Source organism: Acomys russatus, chromosome 22 (genome assembly GCF_903995435.1).
Source record: "Acomys russatus chromosome 22, mAcoRus1.1, whole genome shotgun sequence".
Classification (NCBI taxonomy): Eukaryota; Metazoa; Chordata; class Mammalia; order Rodentia; family Muridae; genus Acomys; species Acomys russatus.
The window spans coordinates 34,597,627-34,624,328 of record NC_067158.1 but is presented as its reverse complement, the minus strand read 5'-3'; the positions used below and the strand labels follow the sequence as shown (position 1 = coordinate 34,624,328).

At 37.6% G+C, this 26,702-nt stretch overlaps 1 protein-coding gene across 1 annotated transcript in view; it reads left to right on the top strand.

Annotated features, from left to right (window-relative positions):
- The window catches only part of Fbxl5 (F-box and leucine rich repeat protein 5), a 40,666-nt gene that overhangs the window by 10,706 nt on the left and 3,258 nt on the right, over nucleotides 1-26,702 (top strand). Inside the window, exons 3-10 of the mRNA XM_051164870.1 lie at nucleotides 1,238-1,333; nucleotides 4,552-4,738; nucleotides 7,264-7,446; nucleotides 10,158-10,283; nucleotides 12,117-12,265; nucleotides 13,330-13,412; nucleotides 14,228-14,947; nucleotides 23,350-23,498. Of these exons, the coding sequence (XP_051020827.1) occupies nucleotides 1,238-1,333; nucleotides 4,552-4,738; nucleotides 7,264-7,446; nucleotides 10,158-10,283; nucleotides 12,117-12,265; nucleotides 13,330-13,412; nucleotides 14,228-14,947; nucleotides 23,350-23,498 (1,693 nt within the window). The remainder of the gene's footprint in view (nucleotides 1-1,237; nucleotides 1,334-4,551; nucleotides 4,739-7,263; nucleotides 7,447-10,157; nucleotides 10,284-12,116; nucleotides 12,266-13,329; nucleotides 13,413-14,227; nucleotides 14,948-23,349; nucleotides 23,499-26,702) is intronic.

Here is a 26,702-nt window from a genome sequence, read left to right as displayed (position 1 = left end):
CTGAACTACTTACACAACACAAATGTACATTTATTAGTAAGAATGATGGATTTGAGGAACAGAACGTGTGAACTAGTGTGAAAAGCAAATTTGGTAATTAGTATATAATTGGAATTAAAAGCATACATATGTTTAAAGGATATGTAAAAATCTCAACAGAATTCAACATTGAACTGAATATTGGAAAGTAATTGAATAAATTATCTAAAAAAAAAAAACAGTCCTAAGCAGGGATGAAACAGTACTTGTTTTAATTACTATTTTATTGCTGTCATAAAACACCATGAGCAAGTAAACTTAGAAAGGCTTATTTGGAGTTTACAGTTACAGAGGGATGAGGCCATAACAATTACTCTGAGTGCATGCATGTGTGCGTAGCCGGAAGTAGAGACTGAGCTAGAAATGAACTGGAAATAATGACTATTTTTAATCCCTCAAGGTCTGCCTTCAGTAACATACGTCTTTTAAGAAGGCCACTCCTCTTAAGTCTCCCCAAACAGTGCCAATTAGGGACCAAATTTCAGATACCAAAGCCTTTGGAAACACTGTGATTCAGATCACCACAGTATCATATTTTTAAATATTTTGTTATCTTGTAAGTTTTCCATAAATAAATTACAGGAAGATGTGATCTTACTTAATTCATATGTGGAAGAAATGTTTGACTGTTGAGAAGTGTCCAGAATTCAGAATAATTTACTTTAAAATGTGAGATCCTTGTCTTTAGAAATGTTGATATTAATATATGTGACCTGTTAGGATAACATAAAATATATAAAAAATCTTTATAGTATATTTTAGAATATACTTGCTATATTTTAATAAAATTAAAAACCAAGATTAGAATTGCTAAGGAATGCAGAGCTTCTTGTTGTAAGGGCTGTGAGTGAGAGGTGGCGCCGTGGCTGCGTGTAGGATGCCAGATGCCTTAGCACGTGCTGCAGCACTGAATAGCTACACTGTAGCTCCAAGGACATCTTTATACTAAAAGAAAGTTGACTTCCTGTGATCAGGCAGCGTATAATGAATAATATCATACAACACATAAGGAAGCAAAACTTTATATACATATTTGAGACAGGTTCTCACTATGATGCCCTGGATGGTCTGGAACTTGCCATGTGGATCAGGCTGGTCTTAAACTTAGAGATCCAGTTGTACCTGCTTCCTGAGTGCTGCCATTAAAGCTCAGTGTCTCGACTTTCTGCTAAATGTGATTTACTCTTTTTGTTTCTAGAATGAATATGAACAGTTAAATTATGCAAAACAGCTCAAAGAGAGATTGGAGGCTTTTACAAGAGACTTTCTTCCTCACATGAAAGAGGAAGAAGAGGTAAGCAGACTTGTTCTTTGTCATGATTTATTTTCATAATTTAACAGAAAATACTATTTTGTTTTTAGGTCCCTAAAATAATGCATACAAAGAAAGTGTTCTGTTGATGGAAAGAATCTGTTGTTTCTTCTTGTGAACAGGAATGAAATCCAGTAAAAAATATAAGAAGCATAGTTTTAGTTATTTTTTAAAGGTTACTACTTGCTGAATGAATGATTTTATTTACTTAAGAAATATATTTTTATGTGTGATAGAACTGTGATGCACATTCATAATTGCCACCTTTAGAAGATTCTGTAAGTCTTTAAATTTTTAAAAAATTTTTTAAAGATTTATTTCTTATGTATACAGCATTGTGTCTTCACGCCAGAAGAGGGCACCAGATTTCATTATAGCCACTGTGTGGTTGCTGGGAATTGAACTCAGGACCTCTGGAAGAACAGTGCTCTCAACCACTGAGCCATCTCTCCCAGCCCCCTTCAAGTATTTTTTGTATGCCATATTTAAAGAGTTTTTAGTGTTTTTTTTCCATGAGTTGAATTGACTAATTAAATGGCGGTTTTAAATTTCTCATTGTTTTACCTCATATACGTGAGTTAGCGTGTCATTAAACAAACGACAACACAATTTGTCGTCTTTCAGTAATAAAGGATGAGTATCCAGCACAAGATACAGAGGAAGAAGCCTATGAGGACTGGATACTTTCTTTTTTTTTCCTTTTAAAGGTTTATTTCTAGTTTATATGTATGAGATTTTTCTCTGCATGTTTGCATGAATACTGTATGCCAAAGGACAACATCAGATTCCCTGAAGGGAAGCTATAGGTGATTGTGAGTCACCATATGGGTGCTGGAAGCCAAACCCAGGCTCTTTGCAAGAGCAGCAAGTAGTCTTAACTGCCTAGCCATTTCTCCAGCCCTACTTCAAAAAATAAAAACAAAACATTTATTGTACATTTGGGAATTGTTCTCCCTCCACCATGGGTTCTGGGAATTGAACTCAAGTCATCAGTCTTGGCAGCAAAACTCTTAGCCATTAAGCTACCTTTGTTGGCTTCTGGATACTTTTTTTAGTTATAAATCATTGATTATCATGATTTGCCATTATAGTTTCTCCTTATAATCACCTTGATAATAAAATTAAATGCAACCTACTTTCTAAACTCTTCTCAGAATGGGAAGCATTGACTCTTTCCTTGGTACTGATAGTGTCTCATTACAGTTATTTTTCACATTGTAATATGTAGCCAGTATTGAAACTAAATACAAGGGTTTTTGTTTTGTTGTTTATTGAAAGTAGTCTTATTTTTCCCCTCACATAATATATTCTGGTTACAGTTTCCCCTCTCTCTACTCTTCTTGGCTTTTCCCTACCTCCCCTTCCATCTAGATCCACCCCTTTTCTGTCTCTCATTAGAAAACAAACAGGCTTCTGTGGAATAATAATATATGATATGGCATGGCATGACATATGATATGATATGATATAACAAAACTAGGGCACCCAAATTGGCAAAACAAACAGAAGGAAAGGAACCCAAGAGAAGGCACAAAAATCAGAGATCCATTTAATCACACACTGAGGAATCCCATAAAACCACTAAACTGGAAGCCATACTATGTGTGCGAAGGACCCTGTAGGGTAAAAAGAAAAGAAAAAAAAATACATAAGTAAAAAAAGAGATAAAATTCGAGAGAAAAAAGGAGGAGTCTAGACATGACATTATGAGACAAGGAACCTCCAAAGATCCTGTTGAGTTCATTTTCTCTGCCATCTACTGCTAGGCTTGCAGCTACACTTACGAGTAGTTTACAACATGTTTCTTCTGATGTCAAACAAAATTATTTATGAAGCCTGAAACAACAACAAAGCTTTGGTTCTTCATTTAAAAATTGTAATCCTATAAATTGGAGGTTAGGGATGTTTTGCAGAAGAAATCTCTGAAAAGTTTCATAAGCCCCCACTGAACTAAAATTAAATAATGTTTTGGACAGGCAGTGTTGGATAGTTTGTATCAACTGAGTTGGGACTGTTAGGGTTCCAGGATATTGTGTCTCATACTCATCTAAGGTAAAGGCCCTATTCTGGTAGGAGGCAGTGTCTAGGCATTGTTCTGTTGCTGTGAAGAAACACTATGACCAAAGCAACTCTTAGACATTTAGTTGGGGGCTTGCCTACAGTCCACTGACATCACAGAAGAGAATGGTCAGGGAGTACCTCGCGTGTGCACACACGAACACACATACAAACACGAACACACACACACACACACACACACACAAAAGCATGGGCTTTTGAAACCTCAGAACCCACCCCCAGTGATACACTTCCTCCAATAAGACCACACCCCCTAATGCTTCTCAAATAGTGCCATCCCCTGGTGACTAAGCATTCAAATATATGAGTCCTTGGGTTTGGTTCATTCTTATTCAAACGACCATAGGCCGGTACTGGGCTAAATGTCTTAATAACTAAATGACTGTTTAACAAGCTTGGTACAGGAAAACCTTGTTTTTTAAAATTTTATAGAGGCCTGAAAAATCGTACAGAAAATACCATATGCTGTGGTTTTAAAAAAAATTTCGGGCCTGGAGAGGTGGCTCAGAGGTTAAGAGCACTGTCTCTTCTTCTAAAGGTCCTGAGTTCAATTCCCAACAACCACATGGTGGCTCCCATCCTTCTATAATGAGATCTGGTGCCCTCTTCTGGCCTGCAGGCAAAACACTGTATATGTAATAAATAAATAAATCTTTAAAAAAAAAAATTGGGCCGGGTGCAGGCCTTTAATCCTAGCACTCGGGAGGCAGAGGCAGTCAGATCGCTGTGAGTTCGAGGCCAGGACAGCCAAGGCTGTCTTGAAACCACCCCCCCCCCCAAATTTTTTTTTTTTTTATAGTTTAGTGGTAGTCACCACATTTTTTATCTCTTTGAAAGAGAGTTTATAATTCTCACCTAAGCCATTAGTAAAGGGTTTTGAGTAAAATAAATTGAAAATTTTTCCTGATAAATACTTTTTTTTTTAAAAAAGAGATTTCTTTATTTATTATGTATACAATATCCTGCCTGCAAGCCAGAAGAGGACACCAGATCTCATTATAGATGGTTGTGAGCCACCATGTGGTTGCTGGGAATTGAACTCATGACCTTTGGAAGAACAGTCAGTGCTCTTAACCTCTGAGCCATCTCTCCAGCCCCCTGATAAATACTTTTTAATTTAGGTTTTTCAGCCTATGTTAATGGAATATTTTACCTATGAAGAGCTTAAAGATATCAAAAAGAAAGTGATTGCACAGCACTGTTCGCAGAAGGACACAGCAGAACTCCTTAGAGGTCTCAGCCTGTGGAATCAAGCTGAAGAGCGACAGAAATTTTTCAAATACTCTGTGGATGAAAAGTCAGATACAGGTAAGATTCACCTATTTTGATAGAACAATTATTAGATCAGTGCTGTTGACATTTACATATTGCCTACATCTATGAACCATGTGCATCCAGTACCCATAGGCCAGAAGAGGGCGTCAGGTTGCCCTGGACTGCAGTTACAAGTGGGTGTGTGCTACCATGAGGGTCCTGTGAACGGAACTTGGGTCTTCTGAGAGAACAGCCAGTGTTCTTAACCTCTGGGCCGTATCTCCAGCCTCATAGAAGCATCTCTTATTTTTGTGTATTTTCATCAGTTTTTTTCGTTTGTTTGTTTTTTGTTTTTTTCGAGACAGGGTTTCTCTATGTAGCTTTGACCGTCCTGGACTCTTTTTGTATACCAGGCTGGCCTCGAACTCACCGAGATCTGCCTGCTTCTGCCTCCTGCTGGGATTAAAGGTGTGCACCAGTACCGCCTGGCTTATTTTTGTCAATTTTTAAAGTCTGTAAAAATTGTCCTTGCTTTACAGTTCAACATAGAAGTTTTAGACTTTATAATGGCATGAAAGTAATTTGTATACTTCAGTTTTGAATTTTGACCCCTTTTCAGCCTAGCTTACGTGCAATACAAAACTTTTTAAATATCTAAAGGCTGGGCAGCCACAGTAAACCATAGTTCCTAGTCAGCTGTGTCCCTTCCAGGGATCAACCATGTGTTCATGTGTCATGGAGAACAGTGGATGATGTACAGCCCAACAGCTGTGGTGTTTGCTTGGCTAGGTGCACTTCTGTTTCTGGACATACTGAATTTATGATGGATTTATTGGGATACAAGTCCATCGTGAGTTTAGGAAGGAACATTTATAATTTAATTTCATCTTCTGACATTTATCAGTTTGTCTCTAGTAGTGTTCAGGGTAGTGTGAGAGAAATAAAACTTTTCTGTGTGTGGTTACTTTGAGAATGCATACATGAAATGTAAATAGAATAGATGCTTATCGTTCTAATAGACTGTTTCCTTATTTTTATTTATGTCAATAGCTTTGCTTTTTAAAACATTAAAAAAATTTTAGTTCCAGGCATGGTTTTGCACACCTTTATTCACAGCACTCTCGAGGCACAGAAACAGGCAGATCTCTGAGTTTGAGGTTAGCCTCATCTACATAGCAAATTCCAGGCCAGCTGGGGCTACATAGACAGAAGACAAACAGAGGAACACGAGCAGTTGGCATCCTTTCTCTAGCAGAAATTCTTCTGCTTCTAGATTGGTAATGGCAATATTAGTCCTGTAAAATACCATATGCTTTTTAAAAATTGGTATTTCTCCAATATTAAAGTAGTCAGATTCATGTTTAAACAAAAATAAATTTAGGGGTTGAAGCTATGATTAAGCCCATAAATTTTATGAGCTTTATTCTTGAAATACAGCTTGTGCCTGGATACCACACTAAAACCTGTTACGTCTTGTTTAATTGTAACTATAAGATGGAGTTTAAAAGCATCACACACATTTAATTTTCCCTCTCCTTCAAAGCAAATTGTAGCTGCATTATGTTTAAAATATTTGGCGTTTTAAAAGAGGTAGTTTAAAGTAGTTTGATCATGGCATTTCTATATTTAAGCTTCCTTGTGAAGACAAACCAGATATACAAGATACTCAGATTCTTTTTGGTTTGTTTGTTTGTTTGTTTTGGTTTTTCAAGACAGAGTTTCTCTGTAGCCTTGGCTGTCCTGGACTAGCTTTGTAGACCAGGCTGGCCTCGAACTCACAGTGACCCGCCTGCCTCTGCCTCCCAAGTACTGGGATTAAAGGTGTGCGCCACCTTGCCCGGCTGATACTCAAATTATTAATAGTTCGTTGGAGATAACTCACTTTATTATAACACCCCATATTTCATGTTTGCTTTTCTTCTAGAAAAGTGCTAACAAATTACGAGATCATAGGAAGTTGTATTTTTCTACAATACTTAATAACAAAAGATTTCTTACCAGTGCACCAGGGAAATTTATGTTTACTGAGTTGGCACATAGTTTAAATAGGTTAAAGCATTTTTACATTGAAGAGATCAGATTTAATAGACCATTTTTATGAAATGTCAAAATCAAAGAGGGAACACAAGGAAGGAACTAACAGGCAGGCACCTTCGTACGTGGATAGAAAATGTGCGCATGTGTGTCATTAACAATGCCTTGTAGGTCTTATAATCTGGCTGAGTGTATGCTTGCTGATTTAAAGTGGTGTAACCTGTTTGGTTCCTTTTTCGAATGATGCTGCTTATGCTACAAAGTGAGTATTGTTTTTCTATGACGCCTTTGTAAGAGGAAGTCAGTTCTGTGTTCATTATTGTAGCTCCCACTGATGAAGTATGATCAGGGCCATGATAGTTTAACCCTACGGGTCCTTAACAAGTTCAACAGCCCCATGTTGCCTCTAATACGCGTTATTTCCTTTTCACATGTTGCAAGCAGGAAGGAATTAACTTCAGGCACTGGCTTTTACTTGTAATTTTAATTTCTAACTGCATTTGTTCATGTAGCCTAACTGTTAAAGATTTTTTCTTTTATTTCAGAAGCGGAAGTGTCAGAGCACTCCACAGGTATCACCCATCTTCCTCCTGAGGTAATGCTGTCCATTTTCAGCTACCTTAATCCTCAAGAATTGTGTCGGTGCAGTCAAGTCAGTACTAAATGGTCTCAGCTGGCAAAAACAGGATCTTTGTGGAAACATCTTTACCCTGTTCATTGGGCAAGAGGTAGGTAAATGGGATCTTGAATTTGTTCAAAATATATTTCAATCTGCCTTTCTAGGCATATACTCACAGCCATTAATACTTAATGCCAGGGAAGGGAAACTTTGATGGCTTAACCAAAAAACAGATTTTATAGTTGATGTGGTTTTAGTATACATTTTAGAGGAGCTAGCAGTGGTGAAGCTTTCGTGAGTAAATTACGAATGGCTGCTTCTATTTCCTTTAGAATAATTAGGGGAAAATGTCAGAGGGATAATCATTTTATCGCTGGTAAGATGTTGATAATTGTTGAAGATAAAAAATGAGTACAAGAGTTTCACTGTACTATATCTTTGTATATATGACTGTGTCAGAATTTTTCATAGTAAAAGTTTAAAATAAATGTAACTGAATTTTAGAACTGTTAAATAAAGTATTTTTAACAGATTCAGATACATATGAGATGAGATACAGTTCTCCTTTGGTCATGGCTTAAAGTAAGCGACTCTGGTTTTGTCTTTAACATAGCCTTTTACAGTGATGGCTAATGTACTGCTCTTCAAGTCACATTAATTTTGTTGTGCTAAGTTACTTTCACATATGAGGATTTAGGGAAACTTCTCATGAGTATGTAATACAATCATGGGCTATTTATAGCTATTGTGCACCACATTTTGTCACTGAACTTAAAAGTGCCTTTTAAGTATCTGCTTCAAAATTCGTGTTAGTTACGATACTTTCCCCTTACGGGGCATGTTGTAATGGGAATATACATTTCCTAAGAACATTTTGACTGATTGAAATTATGAGATTTTTTTTTTTTTAAGACAATTTATTTGGTAAAATGTGTAGCTCCTTTTATTTTTCTTTTCTTTCTCTCCTTCTTTTTTTTTTTTTAAAGACAGATTCTTACTATATATCCCTGGCTGTCCTGTAAGTCACAGAGATGCACCTGCCTCTTCCTCTGCCATCACTATTTTGAAAAGTGTTTTTATTCTATTGCCTAAGCTTACCTCTTCATCTCTATCCTCTTGCATCTAACTCCTTAGTGCTGAAATTAGAGGCACCTGCTGAGGCAGTTTTACAATAAGCCATTCTTAAATATTTAGTGTTTTAGGAATGATCAAAGTTATTAGTTTTGTATGGATTAATTTTTCATGTTACTTGTAGTATGGTAAAAATTTGAGTAAAAAGTCAGATAAGGCACATGAATGAGCCAGATCTTTCTTGTTCAGCTGTTTCTAATTAAGAATTAAGGCAAACCCAAATGATGGTATGATTTTATCAAATGTAAATAGGCTACTTAACTATTTTCTGTTTTTAACAGATTTAAATGAAAGCTTTGGTTAAAAATTCTTTTTGTTTATTGTATTTGATTTTCCTTCTGTGAGGGATATTTGCAATGTCTAGTGATATCTTTGGTTATCTTGATCTAGTTATTGTGCCATCATCTAGTGCAATGGCTCTCAGTCTGTGGGTTGCAGTGCCTCTGGGGTCACACACCAGATCTCCTGCATATAAGATACTTATATTAGATTCATAACAGCAACAAAATTACAGACATGAAGTAGCAACAAAAGTAATTTTATGGTTGGGGTCACCAGAACATGAGGACTCATTAAGAAGGTTGAGAACCACTGAACTAGTGGGAAGAGGCCCAGGTTGCTGCTGAGTACCTTGAAATCCATAGGTCAACTTATGTCATAGAGGACCCAGGCTTAGATGTCAGTGGTGTCTAGTTGAGAAACCCTAAGGGAGATACAGTTATAAGAATTTAATACATTGATTGTTTTTTGTTGTTGTTTTGTTTTTAGAGACAGGGTTTCTCTATGTTATCTTGGCTGTCCTGGACTCACTTTGTAGACCAGGCTGGCCTTGAACTCACAGCGATCCACCTGCCTCTGCCTCCCAAGTGCTGGGATTAAAGGCATGCGCCACCATGCCTGGCTAATACATTGATTGTTATTTTATTTTCATGAACATATAATACATGTATTGTAATTGTAGGAACTTAATTTATGGTTTCACTTTACCTCAGTGTGTCCTTTGACTTCTGGTACATTGTTGACCAGTTACTACAGAGCATTTAGCTGTAACCAAATGGGGCTTTTACTGGATCCAAAGTGAAGTCACAGTAGGAAGAAAAGATTAGGTCATTTCTGTTTTGTTTTGTTTAAATTGTACCTATAGATACTTACAGTTACCGTCTTAGAAAGTAGATTGTGGTCATTAAGCTTATTTTTTATAAAGGGTAACATTGAAAACTTTTCCATAGAGAACATATACATGGCGGGTATACGGCACACTATGTAAGCGTGTGTGTGTGTGTGTGTGTGTGTGTGTGTGTGTGTGTGTGTGTGTGTGTGTGTGTTTGTGTGTTTTAAGACAGGGTTTCTCTGTAGCCTTGGCTGTCCTGGACTTGCTTTGTAGACCAGACTGGCCTTGATCCACCTGCCTCTGCCTCCTGAATGTACTATGTAAGCTTTTTTTTTTAGTTTTAGAAGTACTTACTCTTGGTTAGTAATTAAATACTATTAATCGAACTGACATAGTCATAGTTCTTTTTGTGTGTTTTAAATTGAATCCTTTCCTTATATATATAGTTTTTTTTTTTAAATCACAAATATTTCTAAAAATAGCCATTGCCTGAAGTTCCAGTGTGAATAGGAGATTCTTTTTTTGTAATGCTCTCATACTTACTTTGACTCTATGCCTCTCATTTATTCATTGTATAGGTGACTGGTACAGTGGTCCTGCCACTGAACTTGATACTGAGCCTGATGAGGAATGGGTGAGAAGCAGGAAAGATGAAAGTCGTGCTTTTCAAGAATGGGATGAAGATGCCGATATAGATGAATCTGGTATTTCATGCTTGGAATAAAAATTATTACATGGTGTTTAAATAATTGACATTCTAGTTAATGATATTAGGCCTCAAATTTTATGTATTTCATGTTTTGTAAGACTTTAAAAGCCTACTTCTCTAAAAATTTTGAAGGAATAATAAGTAAATTTACAATTTTTTGTTAGAAGTATTTTTTAAAAGAGTATTTCTTTGTGTTTTTATATCAAAGAAGCAAAATTAGAAAATGATGGCTGTTTTTCTATGGAAATAAACTCTTTATTGTAGTGCTTTATAGCTTACAGTATGTGATTTAAGGGTGTTTTGGTTAATCAGTCCATTCATCAGCATTTATTGACTCATCAGTGGTTGAGAGATTGGAGACAGGATGATGTTTTGTCTGTAAAGTTATGTCACTTGCCTCAAGGTTGTTATAGAGTTCAGAGGTAATGTGTATGAGAGACTTTGAGCGGGTTGTAGCTTAGGGTAGCGCACTTGTAATAGCATGTGTTAAGCCTTAAGTTTAGTCTCCAGTACTACACAGCTTCTACTAGGGAGGCTGGAGGGAGAGCTTGAGAGTAGATAAAAATGTATTTCTACTGTTAAATAAATAGAAGGATAGAGAACTTAGAATACATAGTTTATTTGATCAAGGTACATAATGAACATTGCTATAATAGAGATGCACAGATAATGTTTGGAAGTATAGAGGAGGAAGACAGATCCTGCCTTAGATACTACTTTAGAAAATTTCTAAAAGATCATAAAACAGTGGAAAATTTATAGAGATTTCTGTTTATATAGCTAAAATAAGCTGGTCTGGTGGAAGATCTGTGTGTAGAGAATAAGAGCTACAATGATTATTGCTTCAGTAGCTATAGGATTTCAGACTTTATGAGTTGAAGAGGGTATATTTTGATATAGTTTCAGGAGTTTGGAAGTTTGTTTAAAAAGACAGATTATTTTAGCTATCTTCAATGATATGCTTATCTGTGGCCGGCTATAGAACTACAGTGTAACTGCAGATTTTATGATAAGGCCAAGTGGGAAAATAAAATAAGAATAAAAGTATAATGGAGTAAATAAGGGTTGCTAAGGTGACTTTTAGTGATTCACATATTGCCCAAGTAAAGGAATAATTTAAGGTATTTATAAAATATTTGAAATCAGTAAAATAGTAATTACTCTTTTCAGTTTTCTTTTAGCTACTATATTCAATTTTATTTTAAATAAATCTTTGATATATTAAGCTGTTTTATGTTTTGATACATTCAGGTTAAGAGTTTAGGTAGGAATAGAAAAGATAGGATCCTAAGAAGTGATACACAATTTAGGCCTACTTATAGTGTGTTCTTCTTTTTATAAAATTGGAATAGTAGGGAGTTTTGTTTTCCTTAATATTGGGCCTTGAACTCAGGCCATCACTCATCCTGTGAAAACAGTCTGCTGGCAAGCTAAACCTGTAGTTTTTTTGTTTGTTGTTAAGAGAAGCACAGCTTGTTATAAACATCTGTGCTCTATAAAAATTACAAAGTCAAGTTCAAAAGGCCGTGTTCATATTTAACGCCCTGTGCGCTAAGGTGTCTCCTTTGCTTGAAGATGATGATGATCAGGTTAATGGAGTTGTTTCACAGGTAGAATAACTGTAGATAATTTATTCCTTCTCTCGAATAATTTCTGTAGTTCTTTCACTATTGAGAACTTTTTCTTGTTGCCTGAAAGTAAATTGCTTGCAAAATGGAGGTTGAGGGCAATATAGAATATTTCGAATTTAGCATTTTGATGCATCCTTTTGAATGGCCAACTTATAATTGGTGTATCTAGTTCTTAGATGTTTGAATTCATTTTACAGAAGAGTCTGCAGAGGAATCAATTGCTATCAGCATTGCACAAATGGAAAAACGTTTACTCCATGGCTTAATTCATAATGTTCTGCCATATGTTGGTACCTCTGTAAAAACTTTAGTGTTAGCATACAGCTCTGCAGTCTCCAGCAAAATGGTATGTACAAATGAATATTACCTTGAGTATTAAGAGAAATAGCAGTGAGACAATCTTGGTTTGTTTATTTATGTTTATTTAAGAGGAAAAGAATAGAGTGTCTTCCCATGGATGGGTGTACACTGCTTGCTTTTATAATTTGATTTCTTAGACTATTCTTTGTAGCATAGAGATTTTGCCTATGTTACAGACAAGAGAACTGGAACTAGGCGGGTAAACATTTACTTGGATTTATAGATGTAAAATGGTAAGTCTTAGTTCTCTATGGGTGATTATAACATGTAAGGCATGGCAAGATGGACAAATGAGACGAACCAATTAAAAAAATATTTTATTAATGTATTCATATTACATCTCAGTTGTTAGCCCACCCCTTGTATCCTCCCATTCCTCCCTCCCTCCCATTTTCCCCCTATTCCCCTCCCCTATGTCTGTGACTGAGGGGGACTTCCTCCCCCTGTATGTGCTCATAGGGTATCGAGTCTCTTCTTGGTGACCTGTTATCCTTTGAACCAATTTTTTTAAAAGTATGAGTTTCTACATACAATCTCCTTGAGTATTCATTAAAAAGCTCAATTTTTCTGGTTCTAATTTCTAAGAATATTTAAGAAAATTACTAGAAATTTGAGCCCAGGGACTGGAGAGGTAAATGGCTCATTTGGTAAAGTGCGTCTCTTGCAAGCATGACGACCTGAGTTCAGAACCCGAGCATGTACAGATATGTGTAACTGGCATGTATCTGTAACCACAGTGCAGGGACCAGGGGAAAGGATGCAGAGACAAGAGATTCCTGGGACTTGTTTTACAACTGCACCAGCAGAACTTCTGGGCTTAGTGTTCAGTGAGAGATTCTGTCTCAGAAAAATAGATGGAGGAAGACACCCTGGCTTAACTTCTGGCCTCCACATAAATTTGATGTGGTATTTTAATGTGTTCTTTGAGTGTTTTTTCCCCAGTATGCATATAGACTTAGGAAAAACCACTGGGCTATATTTAGCATCGTCTGCTGCTGATCTAACTAAAGTTCCCATGAGTCTTCACAGCGACTTTCTTTTCCTTCTTAGGTGAGACAGATTTTAGAGCTTTGTCCTAACCTGGAACATCTGGATCTTACCCAGACTGACATTTCCGATTCTGCATTTGACAGGTTATTTATTTTTAAATATATAAATAAAATAAATTCTGACTATGAATCAGCAAAAATATTCGCTATTTTCTTGTTTACATAATGCTGTTTACGCATACTGCTCTATATTCCTGCTAAATTTCTGCCATGTATGGCCGAAACTTCTTAGAGCCCTCTCAAGTTTTTCTCTGCTGTTCACATATGGCAGCTGATCTGGAACATCAGTACTGCCATCTGTATGTCTTATCCAGGCTTATGAACCTTGCTTTGTGTAATTGGTTAGGTCAGTATTACCTGTTTTCAAGGTTTTTATTCCAGCTTTTAAGTGCCTTTTGGCAAGGCTCTCTTTTAATTCGTTGTTTTGTGGTTCAGTACCAATTTGTTCAAGCCACGCATATGATTCTTCCTTGGAGACTATTAGGTTTTTTATTTTAGTTCCCTTTTCTTCTGAATTCTGACATATCCTATTTCAGAGGCAGAGGAGGTTCTTCTACCTATTTCTAGAGTTTGTTTCTTCTGTATCTTCCTTATGCAGTGGTTAATCTGTCACCTATGTGCTGACTCGCCTATAACCGCTTACTTTGAACAGAAAATTTAAGCCTTTCTTATCCATTTCTTTCTCCCAAATAATAATTGTTTTTTAATTACTTGTCTTAGTATTGGTTTTTTTTTTATCCTTAGTATTGGTTTTTTTATTTAGCACTTAAAATATCTCCTGATTAAATTCTAGAAATGTTTAAGTCATGATTTTGTATTTAAAATAATTCTAATGCTCATCTGTGTATATATAATTTAATGCTTTTGAGGAATTTAAATGGTCTTGTTCCCTCTTGTAGTTGGTCTTGGCTTGGTTGCTGCCAGAGTCTTCGGCATCTTGATCTGTCTGGATGTGAAAAAATCACAGACATGGCTCTAGAGAAGATTTCTAGAGCTCTTGGAGTTCTGACATCTCATCAGAGCGGCTTTTTGAAAAGTGCAGGCAAGGCTTCTACTCCATGGACAGATAAAGACAATACCACACAGTCCACCAAGCAGTATGCCTGTTTGCACAGTTTAGCTGACAAAGGCGTTGGTGAAGAAATAGACAGTGAACATACTTGGACTACACCAGTGTCTTCGGAAAGCTTCGCGGCTCCGCACGTGTGGGTGCTGGATGCTGAAGACTTGGCTGACATTGAAGATGCTGTAGAATGGAGGCACAGAAACGTTGAAAGTCTCTGTGTGATGGAAACAGCCTCCAACTTTGGCTGTTCATCATCTGGTTGTTACAGTAAGGACATCGTGGGCTTAAGGACTAGTGTCTGTTGGCAGCAGCATTGTGCTTCTCCAGCCTTTGCATATTGTGGCCATTCATTCTGTTGCACAGGGACAGCTCTAAGAACTATGTCTACACTCCCAGCAACTTCTGCAACATGTAGAAAAGCATTAAGGACTACATTGCCCAGGGGAAAAGACTTAATTTATTTTGGGAATGAAAAGTCTGACCAAGAGACTGGACGAGTACTTTTGTTCCTCAGCCTGTCTGGATGTTATCAGATCACAGACCATGGTCTCAGGTAAGTGATCAGCTGTAGTTATTAGGAACTGGACACACTTTTTTTTTTCTTTTGGTTTTCCAAGACAGGGTTTCTCTGTGTAGCTTTGGCTGTCCTGGACTCACTTTGTAGACCAAGCTGGCCTTGAACTCACGGGGACCCACCTACCTCTGCCTCCCGAGTGCTGGGATTAAAGGCGTGTATCACCACCGCCCAGCTCACCTGATTTATTTAAACAAGAAAGTTAGCCAAGGAGCCAGGCAGATTGTTGTGAGTTTGAGGCCAGCCTTGTCTACAAAGTTAGTTTAGGACAGCCAAAGCTACACAGAGAAACCATGTCCTGAAAAAAACAGAACAAAAACAAACAAACAAACAAACAACAAAATAGCAAAAGAAAAAACAAAACAAAACAAAAAAACAAAAGAAAGTTAGCCAAGGTTTGTTAAGAATATTGGACTAACAGTTGTTCTGATACCAACATGAAGTTTCATTTTAGTCGTTAAAATAGATTGTGAAACAGAAGAATATATATCTAGAAGTTCAATCCCTTACTAATTGGCCACATTACATTTTTAGAACATATTTTGATGGGGAGATGTCTAGGTTATAGTCTCAAGGACATGTTATAGAAGTAAATTTTGTATTGAGGACTTTATTGTAGTTTGGCATGATTTTTATAGCTGTAAAATGCCTATAACCCAAGTTGCTGTTGATCTGTAGCACTCCTTGCTGCTGCTGCTGCTGCTGTTACTTAAATTTTCTATAAGTAACCTTGGCTGGCCTGGAACTTGCCATATAGACCAGTCTAGCTTTGAACTCAGAGATCCACCTAGCTCTGTCTCCTAAGGGGTGAGGTTAAAGGTAGCATTTGCCGCTTTTTTGAGCCAAGGTCTCACTATCTACCCAGTACCCTCATATTTGCTGCAATCCTACTTTGCTGCACCCAGAGAGCTTGAAATCTTCTGTAACTCCAGTTCTAGGTGACCCAGCGCTCTCTTCTGCCCTCCACACGTACCAGGTATAAAGTTGTTGCATACATACATGCAGGCACAGCACATCCAGTTCTGCACTGCTGGAGACAAAACCTAGAGCTTTGTGCATGCTAGGTAAGATCTCTAGCTCAGCTGTGTGACATGCAGCCCCTAATCACAATCTTCAGCGTAGTATACTGATTGCCCTGATCCCCCTTTTTGTAGTGCAGTGAAATAGTCAGATACTAAATTCCATGTTTTATGATGCTACTGTAAATGGAATTGCTTTCTTAATTTCCTTTTTCTATTGGTCATTGCCAGTGTATAGAAAATAATTTGGTTTTGAGACAGGGTTTTACCATGTAGGCTTTTCTCAAACTCTGTTCCAGCTTCCCAAGTTCTGGGGTTGTAGGTGTGTGGGGTTCATGGACTGTGCCTCCAGAGGAACTGGCCCAGAATTGCTGAGATGGAGTGTGTTCAAACTCCGGAAATCTCAAACTTGAGATTTAAAATTTCATCCTGAGAATGGAAGGTGTGGGACAAAGCTTTCTCCTGTTTCAGTGCCTGCCTCAGGAGCCTGTGGCACACCCCCCCCCCCCCGCCAGGTGGCTACAGGTGGTCAGTCCCATGAGCTTGTCACCTGTTATCTTTTCCCGTGCAAATAGAGCATTGCCAGCATCCTCATCCCAGTCAATGAGGTGCATTCATCCTCAAAACCCCTCCCTACTGCCCAAGTCCCTGTTTCACATGAAATAAATGGGCAAGCACCATCTATTTCACTGAAGAACATCTGAGGCTAGCTGTTTATTAGCTGTAGCACTGGGAGAAAGGGGGCCAGCCTCCCTTCTCGCCATAGAATTCATCACTGGATCCCTGGGCTCGACTGCTAGCCAAGCATTCGCTGCAGAACCTCCCCAGTTACTGCTAGTGCTCACCCAGCCATGCAAGCTTCTGCTGTTCACCAGCAAGTTAGTGTGGCTAGCTGCCACTGTCTTTTGCATTGCTCCACCTGCCATGTGCCCATCTGTGGGAGCAAGCTGCCCGCTGTTCCCAAAGCAGCTGTCTGACTGGCCCAACGCAGGTTGGACTCTTGCTGCCTTCCGACTTAGTACTAGCAGCCAGCTAAAAGAGCAGTAACACTTTTTACAGAGAAAATCTCCTTTTCCCGCACCCCTGGCTGAAGTGGAGATATTGCGATACAGACTTTGTTATACGCTTTGTCTCTTATCTTCCCAGAGACCAACAACACTCTCACCTGGGTGGAGAAGTGCTTGTGTATACCCCAAGATGGGCAAATGCTTAGAAATGGAATTGATTTTTTTTGTGTGTGTTTGTTTGTTTATTCCTATTTGTTGAATTTGTTAGCTTTTATATTTTGTCTGTGATTTTTTTTTTTTTTTTTTTTTTGTGTCCCCTTTTTCCCAATGTTGCTGAGCTAACCCAGGACCTTGGACATGTCAGACAAGTGCTCTTAAGCTGAGCTATACCCCTAACTCCTTTATAAACAGATCATTTTGATTATAACTTTCCTGTTTGGATGCGTTTGCTTATCCAATTGCTTTTACTAAACTTATAGTGTTTTAACATAAGTAGAAATGACTGTTATTTCAATGATTGTAGCTTTATAATAAGTTTAGAAATAGAAATTTGTCTTCCAACTTGTGTTAGTTAAGATTGGCTCTCTAGAGTCTTTTGATATTAAATATGAATTTTAAAGGTAGCTGTATCACTGAAAAGGTCAGCATGAATCACAAAAGCTGCACCCACAGCTCCCTGTAAGACAGTTCTAAAGTTATTTTCATCCTCCACAGTTACTTACTGCTTGTGTGATGTTGGGAAAGGGCTTTGTGAATCCTGAGCTGAGTCTTGTAAGTGTGGTGAACTTCCTGAGTCTAGTTTTATGAGTACAGAGTTTTCTGAGCTTTTCCCTCTAGGAGAGAATGTTTGAATTTAGGAGAAATAGTATACAAGCGTCCTCTCCTTGAACTCCTGTACCTACAGGGCTGTAAAGACCTCTCATGATTTGCCTCCATTCATTGCTCAGCATTCATTACACCACCTGCTACAGCAGCAGCTGTCACTTAATCTCAACATCTTGAAAAATTCCGAGTCTCTGAAAAACCTGCTTTAAAAGTTTTTCTTCATGACTTAGATTGACAGCCACTATAATCTCTGGACGTAAACACAAATGTTTAGTAGAATGAGGTTTATAGGCACATCACATGTATTTAAACAAAACAATAGCGGTGGCCTCCCTGGCTGCCAAAGCATAGAGAGGTAGCCCATTTCTGGTACTGTGACTTTAAGAGTGCTTTTCTCTCTCTCTCTGTAAAGTGCCTTCCTTCAAATTGCTTTTGTCTCTGTTTTGTGGAGGTACAGATGTGGGAGAGTAAGGGATTTATTTAGATCCAGAATCCCAGGTAGTCCAGGCTGACCTCGGATTTGCCGTTTATCCAGAGCTGGCCTTGAATTCCTGATGCTCCTGTCTTTTCTTTCTCAAGTGCTGAGATGATAGACCTATGCCACTATTTCCATTCATTGCATTCACACTCTACTGTTTTATGCTATTTTTCCAGATGCTTTTTCAAATATGTTAGAATCTCAAGGTAGCATCATATAGTGAAACTCTTTCACAGATACTGTTAGCATCTCTGAAGGCCCACTGCCATTCATTCTAAGTAAGTGCCATTTGGTCTTGGAATGCAGCAGCTAAAAGTAAGTTACATATAGCATGTAAACATTCCATTATGTGTTAATTGTTCCATCAAAATACAATGCTGACTCCTAGAGTGTGAACATAGGAACTATCTTACTTAAGCTGTGGGTAGCCACATTGTTCATGGGTCACCCTGTGTCCTTATCCTAGAGTGCTGCTGTAGGGATGCTGGCTATCTTTCTACCTCCCATGGCTTTGGCAGGGCCAGCTTATGTTGCTTGCTCTTGTGCAGGATAAGATACAGGGAGGAGAGCTGTGCACTTGGTTCCTAGGCCTGGCCCTGGCGCTGGCTTCTGGACTCTTGACAGGCTTCAGGAGGGTAACACACCCATTGCCTCTCCATAGGCCATACTTAGCTGCTCAGATGCCCTGAGTTGAGTGACTAAGCTTGTCCTTCAGTATACTTCTTGTAGGGGAGAAATGACAGAGATTACCATAGAGAGGATAACTACCCCTAAAACAGCACAACCGTTTTCATTCATACTACTCTGTCATTTATTTCTTCTTTCACCCTTTTATGACCCATTATTCATGCATAAAGCCTTCCAGAGACCTACCAGGACAGCATTTGACTTTGTCATTTTTTTTCTCCAGTCTGATGTATCTTGTAGAAGCAGACACAGTGCAGGTTCTGAAAGCAGCTCTAGAATCAGTATCTGAGCTTTTGATCTCAGAAACCTATGTGACACTTGAGTCTTTGAAGAGGGTCAATCTCTGAGGCCGACTTGGTTACAGATGGGTCAAAAAACTGGTGTCTGGAGCTGGAGAGATGACTCAGTGATTAAAAGCACTTTTGAGTTCAACCCCCATTTTTGTACATCATGACTCACATTTGTCCATAACTTTACTTCCAGAGGATCCGATGCCCTCTGCAGGCATCTACAGGTACCAGGCATGCACATGGTGCACAGACATACACCCAGGCAGAACACTCATATATATAAAGTAACATTAAAAAATAAAACGAAAACTAATGTCAGTGACCCTGAAGCACCTGTCAGCACCATATGTTCCTCTGTAGGCATGATGCTGCTTCATCTCAGGAATAGGGCATAATCATGACAGCTAGAGCATTGACTCCCTGGGAATTGAGAATAATGAGCCACCATCAGGGAGGACTGTCTGATCACAGAGCCTCAGGGATGGAAGGATGCCATGACTACTTCCCTCTGGAGCAGGGCATGTAGCAGCAGTTGTTTTTGGTTCCAAGACAATATAATGCAGCTGCATAGGTCAAAGATGGGACAGAGTGTTGCCTCCCTCTGTGGTGTATCACAGTTGCGTCGGCTAGCTCTGTCAGCGCTATTAAATATTTGTAAGGGATTCTAAGTGTGAAATATTTTGTATGCTTTATTAATTGTGTAAATGCTTCTTTCCCTTGTTGAGGGCAGAATTTATTATTCATTTGTCTTTTTGTTGTTTCAGCCTGTGTCTGGTATACTTGAGCATGTATGACAAGACTCAAAAGAGAGAGAGATCTTTCCAGAATACATTTTCTTGCTCTTTGTTACTCTGTCTCTTAGTCTTTCATCAAGTCATATTACCTTTGGCTAAAAAACAGCTGAAACCAATTTTATAGCTTTTGATATCCCTTTACTTTTTCTTATTCTCATCCTTGCCCCTACAAAACATGCACGCGTAGGCATGTACACACACACACACACACACACACACACACACACATGTACACACGCACACACAGAGGCATCCGCATACATACATACTTCACTTTAGCCCTATGGGGCTATTTTCTCATTTTCTATGGTATTGTGCTTCTTTTGTCTTTAATAGTTGTGTTTTCTTTTTGCAATACATTACTATTGAGCCTGGTGTGGTGGCTCACACCTTTAATCCCAGCACTTCGGAGGCAGAGGCAGGAGGATCTCTGTGAGTTTGATGCCAGCCTAGTCTACAAAGCAAGTTCAGGACAGCCAGGGCCACACAGAGAAAACCTGTCTTGAAAAACCCAAAACCAACCAACCAGCCAAACATATTACTACTGGCTAAATTCATTTCATCATTTGTCTAATAGTATATAGCATTATGCCAATATGAGAAACCTTTTCTGTAGACTATTTTGTGTGTTTCCAGCAGAGTATTCATCATACGGTATAATAATTGTTGGTTTGTATTCATAGTTTGTTTTTCCACTAAGGGTCAGTAAAGCCAGTGATTGTATAGATGGCCGATTTAGGTATTTGTATAACATTTTACATTTCATTAGGTTTGTTTAGCATTCAGACACTTTGAGCTTTTTTAGACTACCCAACAGTGCATATTGAACTGCTGAGGTTCTTAGACTTTATGAATTAGTGAATTTTAAGCATTTTCTTCTTTAAAGACTTTCCTTGGGCCAGTTAATCCTAGCACTTAGGCTTGGGCAAAAGAATTTTGAATTCCAGACCATCTGTCTTTGGCTCAGAATCCTGTCTAAAAAAAGTTCATTTGTTCCTGTCAAACCACATAGATTCTGAACTACTACCATTGTTAATCTGAAGTATATAGAGATGGCAGAATGGTGGGAAAGAGTCCTTTAAAATTAGAATGTAAAATAGGATGGATTTAAAAAATGTCTTTCCAATCTTTACCATCCATTATCCTCTCTGCGTATCAGTAATTCCCATAATTCTGGCCAGTCGTGACAGCATATGCCGGTAATCTCAACTCTTAGGAAGTAGATGGGAAATTGCTATTCACTGCCAGCTTATTTTGCACAATGACTTCTAGGGTAGTCAGTATTAGCAAGAATATGACCATATAGTGGGGGAGGAGGTCCCCTCGGTCATAGACCTAGGGGAGGGGAGTAGGGTGAAAGCAGGAGGGAGAGAGGAATGGGAGGATACAAGTGATGGGATAACAATTGAGTTGTAATCTGAATAAATTAATAAAATTAAAATAAAAAAATCAGTCTCAAAAAACTGCAAAGATGCATAGTTCTTTCTTATCTCCATAGTAGTTTGCTTCTTACATTGGCTCCTAATTTACTATAACTGCGTTAATCTTAAAACGAAATTTGGTATAGTAGTTTCTTTTTTTTTAATCTCTCTCTCTTTTTTTTTTTTTTTTGGTATATTAGCTTCTTAATTTATCTCTTTATCCAGTTCCACTTTTGATGTTTTATATTCCTTTAATTATCTTTGTATAACAACTTGACATTGTCAACTTTATTCTTGATATTTTAATCTCTACTGTGGCTTTTACACTTAAATGTAATAGGTTTTCTTTTTAAACATGGAAATGAATTTAGATAGTATTATTTTTACCATCATGAATTCCCCCTTTTAATATATTCAATATAAAAACCATGTACTTCCAATTCTTGTCCTTAGTTGCTAGCAGCCAGTTAATCTATCCGCCATCTCTGTGAGCTTACCTGTTGTTAAGCGGTAGTATTTAAGGTTTGATTTTTTTTTTTTTTGGTTTTTCAAGACAGGGTTTCTCTGTGTAGCCTTGGCCATCCTGGACTCACTTTGTAGACCAGGCTGGCCTCAAACTCACAGCGATCTGCCTGCCTCTGCCTCCCGAGTGCGATTTTTTTTTTTTTTTAACATAGCATAATGCATTTAAATTTTATGCAGGTCACAACATATCTGTACTTCATAGCTGTATAACATTTAATTGTATGGATATACCCCATTCTGTTTATGGTACCATTCACCAGTGGTCATTTGGGGTGTTTTGCTTTTTGTGTGATGTGAATAACGCTGCTGTGGACATTTATATGCTAGTTTTGGTATAAACCTGTTTTCATTTCTCTTGTGCGTGTATACCCAGGAGAGGAATTACTAGGTTGTTGGAGGCACAGAGGTCCTTGTACTCACAGAGGAGCACTAAGAGAACCAGGAAAGTTAATCACACAGGGGTGTCCCCTCAGTTGAGGTGATGAAGGTCAAATACCTGCATCCTATCCAGAAAGCTGAGAGTGGATTTTGTTAAAGATCTGGTGACCTTGCTGTCTGGGGAGGCAGACCTCACTCAGATTCCCCAGCATGATTATGCCAGACTCTTCCCTCCTTAGACCATCACCATCCTTAGGGGAGATGTCACATGTGCTTCATGGCCTGCTGAGACCACACTAGATTCTAGGCCGCTTAGTTATAGAACCCACCCTCTTTGTCACGTAGACTTTGTAAAAGAGTTTCTATGTAGTCGCACCTTAACCTTTATTGTACACCTGGAATTGGACTGATAAGACTGATTGTTTCCTGGAAACCTTTTCCCAAATTGTACTGTGTTTTAAATGTGCTGACAATTAACCTCCTAGCATTAGACTTTGCGCAGTCTGATCCGGGTTGACGTCATCAGTCTGCACTGGGTTTCCATTCTTATCATTCTGTGTGGCTCAGTTCACTTCCCTGTTGGAAACTGGGTTTCACTAGGTTATGGGGGAAATTGCAGAACTGGTAATTAGGTTTTAGACGTCAATAATTTTTTGATAAGTTTTATTCTCAGTTTGATGGGAGAATGAACAGTACAACTGTAGGTCTCAGTGTTTTTGCGTGAGTGTGAGAATTGCGTTAATATAATGTTCTTATGCAGAAAAGTATCATATGCTTCTTTATTGGAGTCTCAAGATACATTCTTGCCTAAGGATAAGTGAGTTATCAGTGTTTTATAAAAATTCTTAACTTTTCTTATTACCAAGTTGAGAGGTATACAAAATACCAGTGGGCTATAGCAATATTAAAATTTTGAAAGCTTACTATTTCCTGACTGTCATGTGATTTCTTTTGCAGGGTTTTGACTCTGGGAGGCGGGCTGCCTTACTTGGAGCACCTTAACCTCTCTGGCTGCCTGACTGTAACTGGTGCAGGCCTGCAGGATTTGGTCTCAGCATGTCCTTCCCTAAATGATGAATACTTTTACTACTGTGACAACATTAACGGTAATGCCTTTGCCTTTTAACACCTAGGTACTTTGAAGAATTCCTTTAACATTTTTTGGCAGTTTTAATAATTTTTATAGTTTTTGTTTGCTTTCTAGATTTCTAATTGCACAAACTGTCTTACTTTCAGGTTTAGTCCTTTAAATTTAATAAAATTAAAATGATTTGGTTTTTTAATAAAATCAAAATGCCACATGTTTTTACTTACTTCTTGGAGGTAAGTTTCTTTTCCATTCTACCAGATTTTTAGGATTGTAAGAGTGTAAATCATTTAAGGATGACAAGTTGTTACAGAAATACTAAGATTATTCTAAGTTTTTGAGAATTCCACTGCAATGTTCTAGCACTTACCTATTAACAACTTAAAAGTATTGATTTTCTAGATAAGCTGATTTGTGAGGAATGACAGGCTTAGTTTTTCTTATAGCACTGCTTTATCTAGAGCAGTAGATAGACAAAGGAAGACTTTCGAAACGTGAAATCCTCAGAAGCCCCATGCCTTAATTTATAGTAATCTTCCTTAAGATTGAGGAATATAGATTGTGTAGTACTGAGAAAAGACTGAGGTGCCATAGGTGACCAGAATTTGTATACTGTTTTAGCAGTTGATTCCTGAACCAATTTAAAAGTCATGAAATAGGGCTTTGGGATGTGGCTAGTTAGAAGAGGGCTTGCCTAGGATGCACAACTCTGGGTTTGAGCCCTAGCACCATATAAAACCAGAGTTATGGCTTGTGCCTGTAATTAGTCCTAGCATTCAGGAAGTAGTGTCAGTAATGTAAGGACATCCTTGGTTCATGTGAGGACTCCATCTTATTCCCCACACTCCCACATACCATTAGTTAAACATTCCTCTACTCTCCTTTTTTTTTTTTTTTTTTTTCCTTTTTAAATGTCTATTCTGTTCTTCAATGAGTCTGTTGGAACATACGTTTTAAAGTTATATTGTTGCTCTTTTGGGCATTTGAGTGCATTTAGTAGGAAATGAATTTTTCAGAGCATAATAAAGCTGCTTCTCAATTATTAATAAACAGAACAAACCATCCTGTATTTGTAACTGGAAACAAATTCAAATAGCTTCATTCTCTTATGCACCTATTTTTTATACTGTTGATTTTGAGAGCCCAATTCATTCTCAAATGAGAGGGAAGACAAGGAATTATCTCAGGGAGAACAGTTGACAGGAGCCAGGGACACTAGAGAGAAGAATAACATTTTAGCATGCAGAGAAGTTATCAAATTTCCTATTGTTTGGGAATTAAATTTCTCTTAAAATAAATGAGAAGACATGAGATCTCAGCTCTCTTATTTCTGGAAGAGCTGACGTGTTCTTGACAAAAGTAACATGGTAGAGCCTATCTTTGCTTTTTCTTACTGGCTGGCAGTGTGACCAAGCAATGCACAAAATGAATGCTTTTTTTTTTTGGTAGAACAAATAAAATATGTTCATGAGTGGAAAATTTTGCTTATTATTAAAAAGAAAGCTGTGGGGGGCTAGGCAGGTGGACTCAGTGGCTAAATGAATGAGTCACATTGCTCTTACATAGGAGAAGAGTTAGGTTCCTCACAGATACATGAGGCAGCTCACAACTACCTGAAACTCCAGCTCCAGGGGATCCCACACCTGTTCTGGATCTGTGGCTAATGCACTCAATGTTCATGTACACTGACACACAGACTTGTAATCTGAAAGAACAAAAATAAGTATAGCTTCTAAAGATAAAGCTTCCAAAGGCATAGAGGATGCATTTTAAGACTAATAAGTAATTTTAAAATAAGATATTTTATTTGTATGTTATATTTGAGTCGTCTATATAATTTCAGTATAAGTTGTGTTTGGAAACAAATCTTATAACCTAGTTTGTTTTGCTTACCGGAGATAGATATTTTGGCGAGAAGTGTTCAGTTTTAGCTCAATTTTATTATATACCAACCTAATTTGTACTTAACTGTTTTAAACTTCTTGAAAAATATTTAGATGAAAAAGTTAAGTGCTTAAAATCTTTTGTACTTTCTCAATATTATTTTTAATCTTCATTTGTTTTGCATATATATTAGAATTACAAAGGAGTTACTTACTCTTTTGTAGAATGTATTTTTTTTTATTTCTCATTTCCAATAGAAGCTTTAATTCAGAGATCTGACTTTTTAAAAAACATTTGAAAGGTATTTACAGTACTTAAAATAATAGAATTCTAAATTTTCTTTCTTAACTTGATAGAACATGATTTGGAAGAAATGGAAATGCTTTAAAGTTTATAGGGTAACTTTTCATATAGTACATTTTCTACAATTCTAGATAGTTGCTCTTAAAGCAATACGTTGACTCAACGTTTTCTGAAAAAGAACATACAGACAACTTAGAAGGTGCTAGAATTGCGCCTAGTTGTAAAAGGTCACACCATTGACAATATCTTTAAAGCTCAGCTTGTCCAGGAAATACTTGGTGAAGGTTTAGGGACTTCCATTTTTATTTTTAAAAGTAGTCATGATCTAGTACATAGTTCAGTATAATAAGGAAGCATACATATTTGAATTAATTTAAACTGTATTTTGTTAAAAGAAAATATGTAATTACCACATTATTAGCTAAAAGAGCTTAATGCTGACAAACAGACTTGTAGACTAGACAGAGAAGGAAAAGGCAGAATGATCTGTGGCCTAAGCGCTGGCAGAGAAATCGGGGAAGGTGTTAGCCATCAGTGACTCCATTACTACTTGGAGCAAGATAGTGTACTGAGCTCTGATGCCAAACACACATTCTGATTCTTCTGAATCATTCTCCATGATTTTAAACTTGTTACTTGATTTGGATATGCAAGGTGTCTCCACTGAAATATTTATATAAATCTTTATCATTAATATAGTTGTTATATGGCATAGTTTAGAGCTCTGAAGAAAATTTGAGCAAAGTGGGTAAACTTTCTCGTGCAGATTTGCATTTCAGTTTGTGCATAATTTAGCAGTTAAGGTAGATTAGCTTTTAGTTCTGGAGGTGGCAGTCTCAGGTGATTTGCTCTCTTATGTTTCTAATTTAAGTTAAAAAAGGAGTTAAAGGTAAGTGAAGGTAAGTGAAGACATTCCCACAGCATGAGTAATACAAAGTACTTAAAGCCAAGGGAAAACATGTCATTTCTATAAGCAGAATTAACTACTGCCTTTGTAGTTCTTTTCATCTAAATATAAAAAGTACTCTTTGCTTTA